Source organism: Diabrotica undecimpunctata, chromosome 7, assembly GCF_040954645.1.
Source record: "Diabrotica undecimpunctata isolate CICGRU chromosome 7, icDiaUnde3, whole genome shotgun sequence".
Lineage (NCBI taxonomy): Eukaryota > Metazoa > Arthropoda > Insecta > Coleoptera > Chrysomelidae > Diabrotica > Diabrotica undecimpunctata.
Window position 1 is genome coordinate 37,491,614 of NC_092809.1, and position 15,557 is coordinate 37,507,170.

The 15,557-nt window shown below is 32.4% G+C and overlaps 1 protein-coding gene across 1 annotated transcript in view; it reads right to left on the minus strand.

The window, feature by feature from the left end:
* Positions 1 to 5,896: 5,896 nt before the first annotated feature.
* Positions 5,897 to 15,557, minus strand: part of LOC140446337 (odorant receptor 13a-like) — a 38,009-nt gene continuing 28,348 nt past the window's right edge. The window contains exons 5-8 of the mRNA XM_072538880.1: positions 13,772 to 13,871; positions 10,718 to 10,822; positions 10,344 to 10,502; positions 5,897 to 5,991 (exon numbers count right to left, since the gene is read on the minus strand). Of these exons, the coding sequence (XP_072394981.1) occupies positions 5,926 to 5,991; positions 10,344 to 10,502; positions 10,718 to 10,822; positions 13,772 to 13,871 (430 nt within the window). The 3' untranslated portion in view covers positions 5,897 to 5,925. The remainder of the gene's footprint in view (positions 5,992 to 10,343; positions 10,503 to 10,717; positions 10,823 to 13,771; positions 13,872 to 15,557) is intronic.

Here is a 15,557-nt window from a genome sequence, read left to right on the forward strand (position 1 = left end):
TTACAACAGTTAAGTTAAAATATTTTACCTTATTTCTGATAGAAAGGCAGGAGTAACTAATTTCCATAGACATTTCTTTTAATAAATTGTTACTGACAACTACTTAGTTACATATATAAAATATATAGAAATGAAAGGTGATTATAAAAAGAATACTACTGAATTAAGTACCAAGTATTGTAATAAAGATTTAAGTCCTCTTTGCCTTTTTGTAGAAGTTTATACATTTACCTTGTGCAGTTTGGTAAAATAATATATAGATATATTTTTATAACTCTTATACTTTGGATTATTCAAATATTGTTATTACGATTTATGAAAGGAGTACTGTTACATATAGCATTTAAATAGACAAATTCATAATATCAAAACTAACGTGTTACTTTACATCCATAATATTTTTCCTAGAAGAATCACTATAGTGTCTTTGATCGTTTTAGATGAGCATGTGACTCTATATACCCTAAAGCAAAAATTAGAGGAAGTGGATGAGATTCATATTTCTATTGCTGCACTTAACAGAGCTTTAAAAGAATTAAAATTCAGATGAGTAAATTGTAGTGTTGCTAACAGAAAGTATTTAATGAAACAACCACATGTGACTTTAAAAAGACTTCAGTTTTTAAAAGCCTATCAGGACAATGTAAGCAATTTATACCCTTTAAAACCAGTTTTCTTGGATCAGACATGGATATTCAGTAAAGGAGGATTCCGCAAGAGCTGGCAAGATGGCAGTGTTAATGCAGTCAGAAAGAAGAATGGAGAAGGTGTACGATACATTTTTCTTAATGCAGGTTATGAAAATGGGTTCATTGATAACTGTGAATTGATTTTAAAAAGTGGAAGTAAATCTGGTGACTACCGTAATTCAATGAATTCTGAGAATTTTGAAAAATGGTTTGAGCATCAGCTTTTATCAAATTTAGAAGAACCGTCATTAATTATAATGGATAATGCATTACACCATTCAACTTTATTGGAAAAAATGCTAGTTGGAAAAAACATTCTTTATTAGAATGGTTGAAAACGGACATATTAATTGTTCAATGACTATGATGAAGTTTGAGTTGATGGATATTGTACAGAAGCATCTACCAGATAACATATTTAACTATGTATTAGAATTTATTTAGTACGTGGCATTTTTATATATTTTGTTTTACAGATTGGATAGGCCGGCCCTTCAATATGGCCATCGTGTCTTGAGATTGCCTCCATATCATTGTCAATTCAATCCAATAGAGTAGAGAATGTTTGGTCTGACTGCAAAAGGTATTATGATGCCAATATAACTTCTGCTGGCGTTACAAACGAAGCCACAGTATTAAATGTGTGGAAAAAATCATTACAATAAGTAAATTATTTTTTTTTAATTCTTAGATACTAACTTTGCTATAATTTAAGGTCACACCAGAAAAATGGAGGAAATGTGTTAGGCATGCAGAAAGTCTCATTAATGAATAGAGAGCAAAAATAATGGACACAAATCACATATTTCCTATAATAATTGATTTAAATGAATGGGATTGCGCATCTTTAGATGATGATTTTGTGGAAATGCCAGAAATAAACTGACACTAAGCTCGTTTTTGTTTTTGTAATTTGTGAGATTATCGGTCTCTATTTTTCTTGTTTTTATTTATTTATATTTTCTAATTTTCTTGTGTAATATTTAGTGTTATTTAGTTCCTTATATTCATAGTATCTCCTAGTTATTAACCTAACTTATGTTATAGTCTTAGATCTTTAGGTTGATTCCCACATATTTAATTATTAATTCTGTTATCAATTAATAATTGTAGTCTATTGTGTTTAAAGTTGCTAAAGAGATGTCAAGCTCTAGGTAAGAAGAATATTGTTAAGCTCACAGATCGAAATGGAAAAGTGGTAACAGATAAAGGTAAGATAATTAAGGTAGTTGAAGAATTTTACACAGAATTATATAGAGAAAGAGGTAAAAAAGACGGCACCAAGTTGAGAAAAGTCCAGAATGTGGGTTCAGAGGATATCCCAGAAATAACAATCGAAGAAGTCTCAAAGTCATTAAATCGAATGAAAAACAATAAAGTAGCTGGTGATGACCAAATCGTTATTGAGGCAGTTAAAGCAGGAGGAAAGACAGTATTGAAAGCATTGACACAATTATATAACTTATGCCTTTCAAAAGAGGTTACACCATCTCAGTGGAATAAAGCTGTTATAGTAGTCATGCACAAAAAGAGAGATATAACAGAGTAAAATTGTTTATGAAAATAATAACTAATAGGTTGACATCAAAACTAGACTTCTATCATACTTGTCTTTGTCGACTTTGAAAAATCATATCGATATAATCGATGTATCTGATGAGGGATATGTATCGACATAATATATCACCGATACATGTCCCTCATCAGATACATCTACCAGCATGCTTCAGCCTGTGTAAGACTTAATGAAGATACTGGGACCTTTCGTATTGAAAAAGGCGTTCGGCAAGGAGACAACATGTCTCCTAAATTATTTACAACTTTGCTAGAATACGCTTGTAAAACAATAGATTGGAACGAAAAGGGCATCAATGTAGATGGAAATTTTGTAAATAACCTTATATTTGCAGATGATACCGTTCTTATTGCAGACAGCTTTGATCAGCCACAGATAATGCTCTAAGAACTCCATACTGCTATAAAAAGAGTTGATCTTATAATAAATTTTTCAAAAACACAATTTATGACAAATTTAGTCCACAACAAAAACATCTCAGTAGAAGACAAAGATATTGAGCCAGTTGAATCCTATAAATACTTGGGCCATGAGATCAGAATAAGTCGAGACAATCAAACAATCGAGCTGAAAAGAAGAATAAATCTCGCTTGGGCTGCATTTGGAAAGATGAAGGATATTGTTAGGTCTAAGATTCCAATGTGTCTAAAAAGAAAAGTATTTAATCAGTGTATTTTGCCAGTCATGACCTACGACGCAGAAACCCTAACACTCACAAGAACAACAGTGAGTAAACTACAAGTTGCGGAAAGGGCAATGGAGAGAATAATGTTAGGGATTTCTCTACGTGATAGAATACCCAATGCTACTATACGCAAAAGATCAGGAGTAGCAGACGTTATTTAAAGGATAACAACACTAAAGTGGAACTGGGCAGGTCATGTAGCAAGATCAGTTGATGATCGGTAGACAAAAAGAATTTTGGAATGGAGACCCCGAATACAAGCTAACAGAAATAGAGGTCGACCCCCAACGAGATGGACAGATGACATAAAAAAGTGACTACAAATTGGATTCAGATGGCGCTAAATCGGACTAAGTGGAAAAGCATGCGAGAGGCCTATGTTCAGCAGTGGACGTTAGAGGCTAGTTGATGATGATAATGGTTGTGTTTTTATGGTTTTTAGATATTAGTTTGTTAGTTCTTACTTACTTTAACCCATTAACGTCTAAAAAGAAACTAGCGTGGAAAAAAATGGAAAACAATACAAAATTGTGATGTTTGGTTTAACTTTGATTTTAAATTAACAAATGGTAGAATTGATTGTCCCTCTCTTGTGAGTTAGATTATTCGTAGAGTATCATATTATCATGATTTGCATTATCTATGTACTTTTAATGTTCCATTTTATAGAAAAACCAATGTGCCAATGGCCCACTGAATAGATACTGAATAGTTAAAAAACCTGAATGTAGATGTATTTAATATGTCTCTCAATGAATATATAAATATTTGTAGAAAAGAGTTTCTTCAGTAAGTAATTTTTCAAAAATTTTAATTGGTGATAAATTCCTTAAAGAGTCTTTAACGTTTTTGAATAATTGTTCAGCCAGACAACCTAAGGTTATAAGTAAGACGCTGCACCTGGCTAAGTAATTTAAACTCCAAAGAAATCTTTAATTAATACAGGAAAGGTATTAATATTTCATTGATATTCAAATTCTACTTTTCAATGTCTTCAATAAAGTATTATTATTAGGCATCAGTGAATAAATTGTTTTTATGATTGGAAATATATCCTATTTATGTAATTAATTTATAAGTTATCTAATAAACATCTTTAAAAACAGTATTTGTCTGCGTTTATAAAAAATGGCGGCAAATATTTAATTGTATAACTAGAAAACAAACTAACTATGCTTGTATTATACACTATTATAAAATAAACAACTTATGGATCGTTGTGTTATCGTTTTTAAATGTTTCCATATTTATAAATTTAATAAACAATATTGTTTACTATTTTTAAGCCACCTTGCAATAAAAGTAAGTACGGTCCTGGAATCTGTCAGATTTCTCAATAATTACATGAAATAATTCTCGACACATCCAATACATTATAAAGACGTCACAATTAATGAGGCACTGAAAGAACGGTCTGAGAAAGACTATATTAAGTGATTTTTAGAATTCTCTGAGCAAAATATGTTCGCGACGAAGATCCGGTGAGGGTATGGCCGCAGAGATTCTGTATGATGCTGTTGTGGGTTCTTAACTTTTATGCGGTATTCAGATTGTTCTATCAAGAGGAACTCCCAGGTATTTGGAATTGTGCTTCAGCAGTTGATTTTCAATATAGTCCTTTAGTTGTCTGGGACAATTTTGTTATTTAAGTGAATACAGCTTGAGAGTCTAAAACACTATCTACTACTACAGGTTTTATTAGACGGTTAATTCAATGATCTTGATCCATTTTAATGTCAAAGGATCTATTTGAGGAATATGAGTTTAAAAGTGGGAAATGTATTCTCTTTACTTTCTGTTGTGATCCTTTGTGCCAGATCTTATCAAAGGCTATAGCAGGATAAGATGGTCAAAAGTGCACCCGCACCGATCAGCACCGCTACTTGTGCTTTCAATAAAGCATATAAAAACATGACTTCATACAAATTTTTAGCTTCCCAGAGCCCATAGAACCTATTTTGTATTTGAAAGATACATCTTCATGAATTTTTTCAGATTTTTTAAAGCAAAATTGCGTCCAGAAAAAAATAAAGTCGAAAAAAGCTTCTTTTTTAGATTTAAGAAGTTCTATGGGCTTTGGGAAGCTAAAAAATTTGTATAGTCATGTTTTTATATGCTTTATTGAAAACACTAGTCGCGGTGTTGATTGGTGCGGGGGCACTTTTGACCCTCTTATCCCGCTATAGCCTTTGCTGAATATCTGGCAATGATGTAGTACAATTATTGTTCTTGTTTTCTAGACTAAATATGTTTAAATTTAAAATTCTACGGCATTGCAGAATTGAATTTTGATTCTTAAATTCAGGAAGATGTTTTGTTCTGTTTTGTAGTATACAAGCAAACCTCTATTACGTTCCATAGAAGCAAAGATGTTCGACTGTGTATAAAATTTTTCCTATTATAATAAAATTGTTACCTGAAACTTTGTGGAGTTTACTTTCTATATATCTCATCTATAACTTTTGAGTTTCTGGTCGTGATAATTGACAAAGATAATACAGAGTCGTTTATTTCTTCGTCGTTTAGAAGATTTGACGGTACAAATACGTTTTTAACGTGTTACATGAAAACAATGGCTTCTCCATTATTTGATTTAGTCCATCCGTTATCAGTCTCTCTCAATGGGAATACTGGATGCTGTTGTAACAGGTCTTTTTATTCAAAAGAAACATTTTTATGAAGTCCTCTATTGCTGGGTGAAGTCAATTATTAGTCTATTTAGTTGGCTTTAGTCTGTAGAATTTCTTGTGTATTGTCCTTGTCAGATTTTATAAAATTAAAATAGGTAAAGCCGAAACTAAAATCATAATCATATGATATGGAATTGGAAGAAAGGATTTTGGAATCAGAAAGATCAAATATAAACAAAATTAGCTTAAGAATATATATTGTAATGACTAACCAACAGAAATTTGTTATAATTACCACATTATAATATTAATTCACTTGTAATATATCACGCAATATACCTTTTTTTATTTCTTTGAGATGGTTGAGACATTAGTAAGGAACGTGTATGCCGAAAATGCTAACTTTAAAACCTGAAATCAAACAATACCTTTAGTATTGTGTCAATTATTAAAATATGTTAAAAATTAAAAAGTATTGGTCCATAGCAGATTTTTTCAAATTTCAAATTTCAGATCTCAAGTACACATTAGTGTGTTATATTAAGCAGTAATCATTACATACTATTTTCTTGATGCAAGGCATTAAAAATAAGGGGTCTACAAGCAAAACCAGCAATCTCCACTGTGACAAATTTTTGAGGAAATAGATTTTTTTAATAAAATTTTAACGCTTTATTTTTTTTTTGTTATTTATATTTATTTGCACATTGGCTTTAGTGATTTACAAAATTAACCTAATTATTTCATTAAATTTTAAGTAATTAACAATTTAAGTTTGGAGATTTCTAGTTTTGCTTTAAACACTTGGAGATTGCTGATTTTGCAACAGAAAAAACAATATATAAATGCAAAAAACACATATCTTCCTTGAAACTAAATTTTTATTGAAAGAATCTTAAAACAAATATTTATGGAACAAAATAGTTTTAAACAACCAAATCCGAAATTTCATCACAAGCGCTAGCTTCTCCTTCAATATGTTCAATATCTCCTTTATTTTCTTCAGAATCAATATTTTCAAATCAATGTTTTCTAGCACATCATTATTCGTGTTTAAAGCGTTATGGTAAAACTCATGATTTTCTAACTTTTTCCACTCTTCTCCAAAATGTTTTGTTAGGAGTTTATTAACGTCCCGAAGTGTTAACGGGTTAATTTTAATAGCCCCCAATTCAATAATATCAGAATTAATCATCCTGATATCGTTTTTAGCCTTACAAACACATTTTGTAGTGTTTCCGCACTTCGATAGTGAGGCTCTCCCCGTACCAAAACATTTAATCCATTTTTAGTCTTGGTTAAAATAATACGTTTAATAATTGAAAACTTAAAGTGCCAAGAAGCAGTGCCTTTAACAGCCTATAGGCTTCTGCTTTCCAATTAGCAACTTCAAAATCTTCTCCCATACGAATTACTTTTCCAAATTGACTGAATACCTGATTATATTGCTCTGGCCTGGTAATAACTTCTATTTTCTTCAACACTTGTTCACAAAATCTTAATAACACTCAAAGGTGTTGCAATTTCGTCAAAGGCTGAAGCATGTAATACGCTGTGATCGGTCAAAACAGAGATTGCTGGTGTTGTCATTCGTGGACCGATGGAGATTGCTATTTTTGCTACAGCTTATTTCAAATCGAGTGGCGAGCCCTTCCACGAAATAGTTAATCGCTCAGACAATAAAATATCTATGATCAGACCCATGCAGTGGCGTTGCAATATTAAACAAATTAAATTATTTGATATAGCACTAATTACAAAATTATTACTCACTTAAATAATAAATGGAGTTTGATTGTACACAGACTGTTTTATAGATACCAAACTTTTTGTTTGTTATAATACCATCTTTAATAATTAATACTATATAAAGTTTGGTAAAAGTTAATTTCTAATTTAGTATCAGTTACCTTAAAACCGTAAGTTATAAAGTCATTATTAATGACTCCTTAACGACTCGTTAAGAACATACAAAGATCTGATAAGAATTATTTCCGAGAATTTCTAGTCACTGGATTTCAAACGAGTTCGTAATTTAGTCTCATTATGTTGTCGAGTCTCAACAAGAAAGGCGCTACCACGCACATTAGAACTATTTTGTAGAATGGAGATGGTTAAGTGTAGTACGAGTAAACAGATCAGATTGACGCCAGAATCCAAAGGAATAGTTTACAATGTATTTAAATATATGCAAATACTATTTCCTGAAGATAATCGAACCAGTATTAAACAACGTGTCAGTGAAGCTACTGAAGTATCTTTACGTACAGTAGAACGGATCATTCAACAAGTGAGTATGTTAAAAAACGCAGAGTCAAATAATACACTAAAATTTCCAGCTACAACACTTTCTAAAATCAAAGCAACCGTGACAAGACTTGAGGGAGTATGACAAAGAGTTCATTAGAAATACCATTCACCATTTTCATGAGACTGAACGTTGTCGTATATCATTGAAGCTGTTGCAGAAAAGGCTTGAAGAGGTGTACGAGTGAACTGAAAGTGTGAGTTCTCTCTACAGAATTGTGAAAGATTTGGGATTTAAATGGAAGAAACCTAAAGATAATCGACGTTTATTAATTGAACGGAATGATATTCGTGCTCTACGCATTAAATATTTGGACAAAATTAAATATTACAGAAGCGAAGGTAAGTCAATTGTATATTTTGATGAGACCTATGTACATGCAGGACACACTACGCCAAATAGCTGGACAGATGACAGTGGCAAAGAATTGTTCAAAAATATTTCAAAAGGAAGTAGGTTGGTTATCGTACATGTGGTGGGGAGATGAGTTTCATACAGAATGCCCTTTAGATTTTTAAATTAAGAGCTAAAACAGGAGATTATCATGATGAGATGAATTCAGAAAATTATGAAAAATGTATGAAAGAACAGTTAATCCCCAATTTGCCTGTTGGATCTGTTGTTGTTACTAATAATGCGTCATATAATAATGTACAAATGAATAAAGCACCCACTAGTAATTCTAAAAAAAAATGGATATGATATCTTGGTTGACAGAAAAAAATTTACCATTTGTAACATGTTAAACCACAATTGTATGAAATCATCAAACGACACAAACAAGATCATATTCAATATAAATTTGACAAAGTGCTGCAAGAATGTGGACATCTTTCTTTAAAACTTTCGCCATATCATCCAAACTTGAACCCTATATAAATGGTTTGGGCACAAATAAAAAATGAAGTTGCAAAACAAAACGTTTATTTTAAGTTAGAAGATGTAAAAGTGTTGGTGGAACAGGAATTTGCTGGAGTAACCGTGATAACTTCAAGAAAGTGTGTGAACATGTTGTCAAGGTTGAAGATAAGTATTTGGAAAGTAAACGTCACATAGATGTAATTACTGGAGAATTAAGAATTGATTTAAATGATTCTAGTGACGAGAACAGTGCATCTGATTATGAAAGTGAATAATATAATTTAACATTACGATGTACCTATGTGAATATAAGTTTCCCAGACTGTCCTGTATGTATGTATTATTTTTTTACTTTATTACAATCATTTCGTATATTCTTCTTTGTAATGTTTAAGTGAGTAATAATATAAATAATAAAGGTTTTAAAGTTCAAACAATCTTTGTAATTAATATTTATTAATACTGTAATCTGTAATACGTATCTATGATTTCACATACAGACAATATGTATGTGATATATTATAATAATATGTATTAAAAGGTAGTACAATATTGCCAAAAATATAATCTAATATCATTGTTTAATAAATTGTGTGTACCTATCTTTAACAATTTGATTTAAATCATAAGTACTTTTTGGAACGCCACTGCTTTGTTTGGTGATGATTTACTGTTCCTAGAATTTTCCGCCACTCCAGTTGAAACATACTCTACTGGTAACGGCTCCATGAAGTATGTACTTTCATCCGCTTGCGAAAATGAAATAAAACTGAGCTTTTATAGTTTTTGTCAACAAGTTTTTGGTCTAATGGCCAGTACCCAAATCGACAAAGAGACACGTTTGCTTTGCATGGACAATGGGAACTAAACCTGATTCGCTTCTCCTAATGACTTTATAATGATCTTTATTTTCCAAAGAATGTTTTTACAATGGAAGCTATTGAAAATTAATAAATATAGATAAGCTATACTTTTTTTATAGTATTTTTCTACATGTTATGTTCCACAATGTAACTGTCTTATTTATACATCGATGATCATGCTTTAGTTGAAACAGTAATGATAGGTTTTTATACAACCGTAGGCAAATATTGTTTTGTGCGCGTATATTCCAGTGCTATGTTTCTTAAATCCGGTCCTGATGCGCCGCTCAGGGCAAACCGGTAACGTGGTCGGTCGTTCTCCCGTAAGAAATACATTGCCTATCTTACCTACACTGCATTCTAACTCTGGCTTCTACTATAAAATGAAATTTTTCTGGTATTTTAATATTGAAGAAAGGTTCTCCAGTTTGCTACGAGATTAGTAAGGGAAGATCAGTAATAAACCTTAAGGTGCATGATAAATAGACAAATATTAAAGCGTATGATAAATGAACAAATAAATTATAAAGAACAAATACAAAAATCATTATGCTAACAAAAAGGACATAAATCAATAGAAACAATAAAGAAAAACATGGGAAGATGTGTTTTATTTTAAGCTTCGACAAACTAGCTAAATTTATTTTCTTCTCTAACTTGTTTTGTCAGAGATATTTTCAAATGTTATTACTTTTAGACTAAAATAAAGCTAAACTAGAAGAAAAAATTACTTTAATATATGAATTGATATTCAGATCATAGAGTCCATAGGCAGTATATTGTGGAATTCGCTGCGTATGTTGAATCACAAACATTACATCCTTTCGAAGTTCATTATCAGCCAGTGTTCTCCAGTTGCTTTGAAACAAACAGCCTGGTAAAAGGCTAGCCTAAAAATTTAAATATTTTAAAATGTCTTTGTAATATAGCCAACATAGGAAAAAGGAAAAATAGAAAAAAAAGGTGTTTTTGGTGAGTATGCAAACATTTTGGAAGATATGTATGATGGAGTAAAACTAGTAATAAGAATTGTGTAGGAGTGACTGATATCTTTCTTGTAAGAGTAAGACTCTATCTTGGTTAAGTGCTAGATTAAATTTATTACCTGATAAAATAACTCGTTTCCTGTTACGCAGTCGATGCTGAGTTGAAAGGTAAAACCTATTGTATATAGTAATGCCAATAGTCTTAGGAAACTCTCCACATCTTGCTGAAACAATATAATCATATAATAACTTTTTTATATTTTGTGAATTGAACCCAAGACTTCTTCTTTGCCCTAAAAGGGCTAATACAATGACACTACTTTACGCAAACCACACTGCTCTCGTAAAAACATCACATAAGGAAACACACGTGTTATTAAAAGACACAGATCACAGGAAACAGAACACGATTTGTCACCAGGATGTTGGTAATCTGACTCTGCTTCAGCAATCAGAACAGGTACCTAGATTTATTGTTTAGCAAAACTTCTTCCTTCTTGTATGTAGGCTTTAAAGCCTGTTTTTTCTTCAATATTAGCCTCCTAAATTGTTTAAATTATCGCACCATATTTTTCTTGGTCTGCCAATACTTCTTTGTCCATTTGGTGACTTGTCTCGTGCTATTCGTACTATCCTATCCTCTACCATTCTACTAATGTGTTCGTTTCACTCCTATTTCCGTTTTGTCACTCATCCATTTATGTCTTCTATATTGCATGCTCTTCTTATGGATTTGCTTCTCTCCCTATCCAACAGACTTTTCCCTGATATTCGTCGAAGTATTTTCATTTCTGTTGTTTCTAGAAGTCGTCTTGTTTTAGATGTATCAGGTTTTGTCTTATGTATTTGTTCTTTTAGATTGTGTCATTAAGAGATCATCATGTGTCATTAACATGTCCCTAACTAGTTATACCTTTCCCCAGATATCTAAACCTTGCTTCCTGCTTTATTATTTTTCCATTAATTTCGATTTTACATTGTAATGGGTATTTATGTTGTCATACATTTGGTTTTTTCTGCTGATATTATCATATTATATTCCTTGACTGTTATATTGAAGATATGTGTATGCATAAAATAATATTTGGATTTCTTCGTTCCCCATTCTATAACCATGACCGTTACGTACTGCTTGTATTATTTCGCCCATCATAATATTAAAGAGAAGTGGGCTTAACGAGTCACCCTGCCTGTCTCCGCTTTGTACTGGTATATACTGTGTTAGTTTTCCATTTATATTTTCCTGTATTCAATTATGAAAGTAGATGTTTTCGATGGTTTGTATAATATTGATTGGTATGCTCCTTTTATACAGTAGGTGTAAGACGTCTTCGACTTGGATGCGATTGAAAGCCTTTGTCAGGTCTATCAAACATAGATATGCTGGTTTATTGTACTCGATGGCCTTTTCTGTGATTTGTCCTAGTACAAATACGGCGTCTACGAAGGATCTTCCGGATCTGAATCCTTGTTGTTCATCTGATAAAGTTGTTAGTTTATTGATTTGTTGGTTAGGACTTTTGTGGTAGGCTTAAGTGCGGTGTTCAGTAGATTTGTACCTCTATGATTGTTGGGGTTTTCTTTATCTCTTTTCTTAAACATTGGTATCATTATGCTGTTTCTCCATGCGTCTGTTATCTTACAGTGCAATATTAGTTTTTGTATAAGTTTTGTCATGTCTAGTGTTATACTTTCTCCTCCGTGTTTTAGAATCTCGTTGGTTATTCCGTCTGGTTCTGGTGACTGTCTATTTTTGAGTGAATTTATGGCTGTCTCTACTTCCTGAAAACTGATTTCTATTTCGTGTCTTAATTCAGGTTGTGTTGATTATTATTTTCCTTTCCTTTAAACAGTTCCGTCAGGTATCTTTCCCATTCGTTTGCTGGTATATTATTGTATTCCTTTAATTCTGCCATTTCTTTCCGTTGGTTTTCTATGAATCTCCATATTTGTTTTTGTGTACCGTATAAGTCGCTTTCCTTCCTTTTTGTAAACTGTTTCCAGTGTTAATTTTTTGTACTTCTTACCAACTGTTTTGTTTCACTTAATATTTTTTATAGGTGTCTCGGGATTCTGGAGTATTGGAGGTTTTGTACTTCGTATAGGCCTCTCGTTTCTCTTTACATTTATTTTTTATTTCTTTTCTGAATCATGGTGTATTCTTGTTGTTTCTTTTGTTCAGTATGACATTGCATTTTCCTAGAGCTTCTGTTGCTGCTTCTTCAATGTTGTTTTTAATTTTCTTTCAGCTTGCGTTTATATCTTCAATGTCGTCTGTTTGTTTTAGCTGTATCTTCTGTGCTAGCCTTCTTTGTTACATTTCTCTTGTGGAGTCGTTCCACAGTGATTCTGCATTGAATTTTTTCTCGGTGATTTCCTGTAGAAAATATTTTTTTGTAATTTTCTTTCTTATTTTTGCTAATAGAAGTTTGTGTTCACTCCTGTTATACTATTTTATTTCCGATTCGTCCATTAAAGTCGCCCATAAGAATTAAGGGTTTTTCATGAGGTATTTTACCCAGAATGGTTTGCAATTGTTCGTAGAATGCCTCCCGTTCCTCCTTTGGTTTGCAGTTCTCGGGACTATAGTTAGATATGCCATTTAATTTTTTTGTAGTCCATTGTGATGTTCATATCTATTACTCTTTCGGAGATATAACGGCAATTATTTATGTTGTCTTTAATTTTTTTACGCACAAGTATACCTTCTCCTCGAGACTGGACAAACATGGCTGTAGACGAATTATTCCACGTTGCAAAAGACAAAGAACCTTTTAGAAATGTGGTCGCCAACCTCCGTTAATGGGGACGGCATAGGAAGAAGAAGATACCTACTCCTGCTCGTGCTCGTTCTTCTTTCTTCACAGAAAATATTGGTTATAGTCTCTTTGGCCTTCACTTTTCTTCTTAGTTTCTTGGATTGCACAAATGTTTATGTTTTAATTTATCAGTTCTTCTATTGTCTCTTGGTCTTTGTTGTTGAAAGAATAATGTTTCATGTTGCTAATATGATTGTGGGCTTATTTTTCCAATGTTTAGAAAAACATGGTACTAAACTTCGCCTCTGGCAAGCGCTGGGTGGATTGAGTAGCTCAGTAACTACCAGTGCCGGTCCCAAGCTGGGATAACAGAGGAGGGTTGGATGAACACATTGTAACAATTTGAGTACTTACGTTTGAGAGTGTGAATGTTCCCAAGCAAACACCCAATATAGTGATAAATAAATGACCAAGTTCAATGGGGCTAAAGGCTTTGTTTATATCTTTCGTCAACCTAAAAAGTACATGAAAAATTAATTTTAAATTTTAAAAGATAATACTTTAATATAGAGCCAATTACATTTTCTTTGGTAAATGACGAATGTTTTGGTGCTGATGTTACTTAAAAGTTTTTTGTTTACTAGATGTATGTAGGTGATGATATGAAAGAATCAGTAGAAAAATAGGACATCGTTAACGAGAAGGCAACCAGAATATAGCCGCAAATGTTAACCACGGAACAAAATATTTCGATTTGGTAGTGTTGTCATGTCCTCATAATATATATATTGTATGCTTCAAATATAAAGAGACAAAGCTTTTAAAAAGTACATTTTGATTATGTCATTTTATGAATTTAGCAATTTTTAATTTATATGAAGCAATAACGAGTAGATATTTGTCTCTTTCGAGATTAATTGCAAACATCTGTTGCAATCTGGCAACTGCTGGTTTGAGAATTGCCCAATCTATCAACTAATCTACCAAAGGGCAATTGAAAAAAATGTCTAATAATTAACTGCAATTAATCTCTAAAGAAACAAATATTTACTCTTTCTTGTTTTGTATAAATTAAAAAATTGCAACATTCATAAAATAATATAATCAAAATGTACTTTTTATTTAAAAGGTTTATATAGCAGTCTCTTTATATGTTTGAAGCATACAGCATATACATTATATTCTAGGCGACTACCAATGCGGCTTTTTTGCTGTAAGGTCAAATAGATCAGATATTTACCATCCGACAAATATTAGAGAAAAATTAGAGAATTCCATCGCGATGTGCACCAAATTTTCATAGATTTCCAGCAAGCATATGATTTCATAAAAAGAAGCAAATTATGGATAGCAATGTTAGAAATGGGAATACCAAGAAAATTAGTTGCGTGTGTTGTAGTAATGTGCGTGACAGACTCATATGCGCAAGTAAAGATAGAAAGCAGAACATCGATGCCATTTGGTATAAATTCAGGACTTAGACAGGGGGACCTCTGGTCACCGTTGCTGTTCAATTTTGCTTTAGAATATGCAATATGAATATGCAAGTAAAATATCGTCTGAGCTGACAGGAGGATTTGCTGATCAAGGATCAAAACTGTTGCTTGCCTTTGCTGATGATATAGATGCAGTCACACATTCTACAAGAGACGTGAGAGAGGTGTTTTCACAGCTCGAGGAGGAAACAGGTAGTCTGGGTCTCCGAATAAATGACGAAAAGACGAAATACATGGTAGTGACTAAAAATCCAAGATCTAGAGTTAGGCAGAACATCAATATTAATGATCACAACTTCGAAGTTGTAAAGGAGTTTAAATACCTGGGGACGATAATCACAGCGGACAACCACATAGAAAAAGAGGTCCCGCAAGGATAGCTGCGGGAAATAGAGCATTATAGTCCCTTTTAACATTATTAAGGTCGAAGCTGCAAAAAAGAAAATCTAAATTAACACTGTACAAGTCGATTATTTGCCCAATTATTACATATGGCAGTGAAACATGGACGCTCAACCAGCGGGAAATCAATGAGCTTCTAGTATTTGAAAGAAAGGTTCTCAGAATAATATTTGGCCCTCAAAGAGATGAATTCACAGGGGATTGGAGAAGACGCCACAATGCTAAATTGGTGACTCTGTATGGAACTGAAAACATAGTTAGACATATCAAGGCAGACCGAATAAGATGGGCAGGTCACGTGG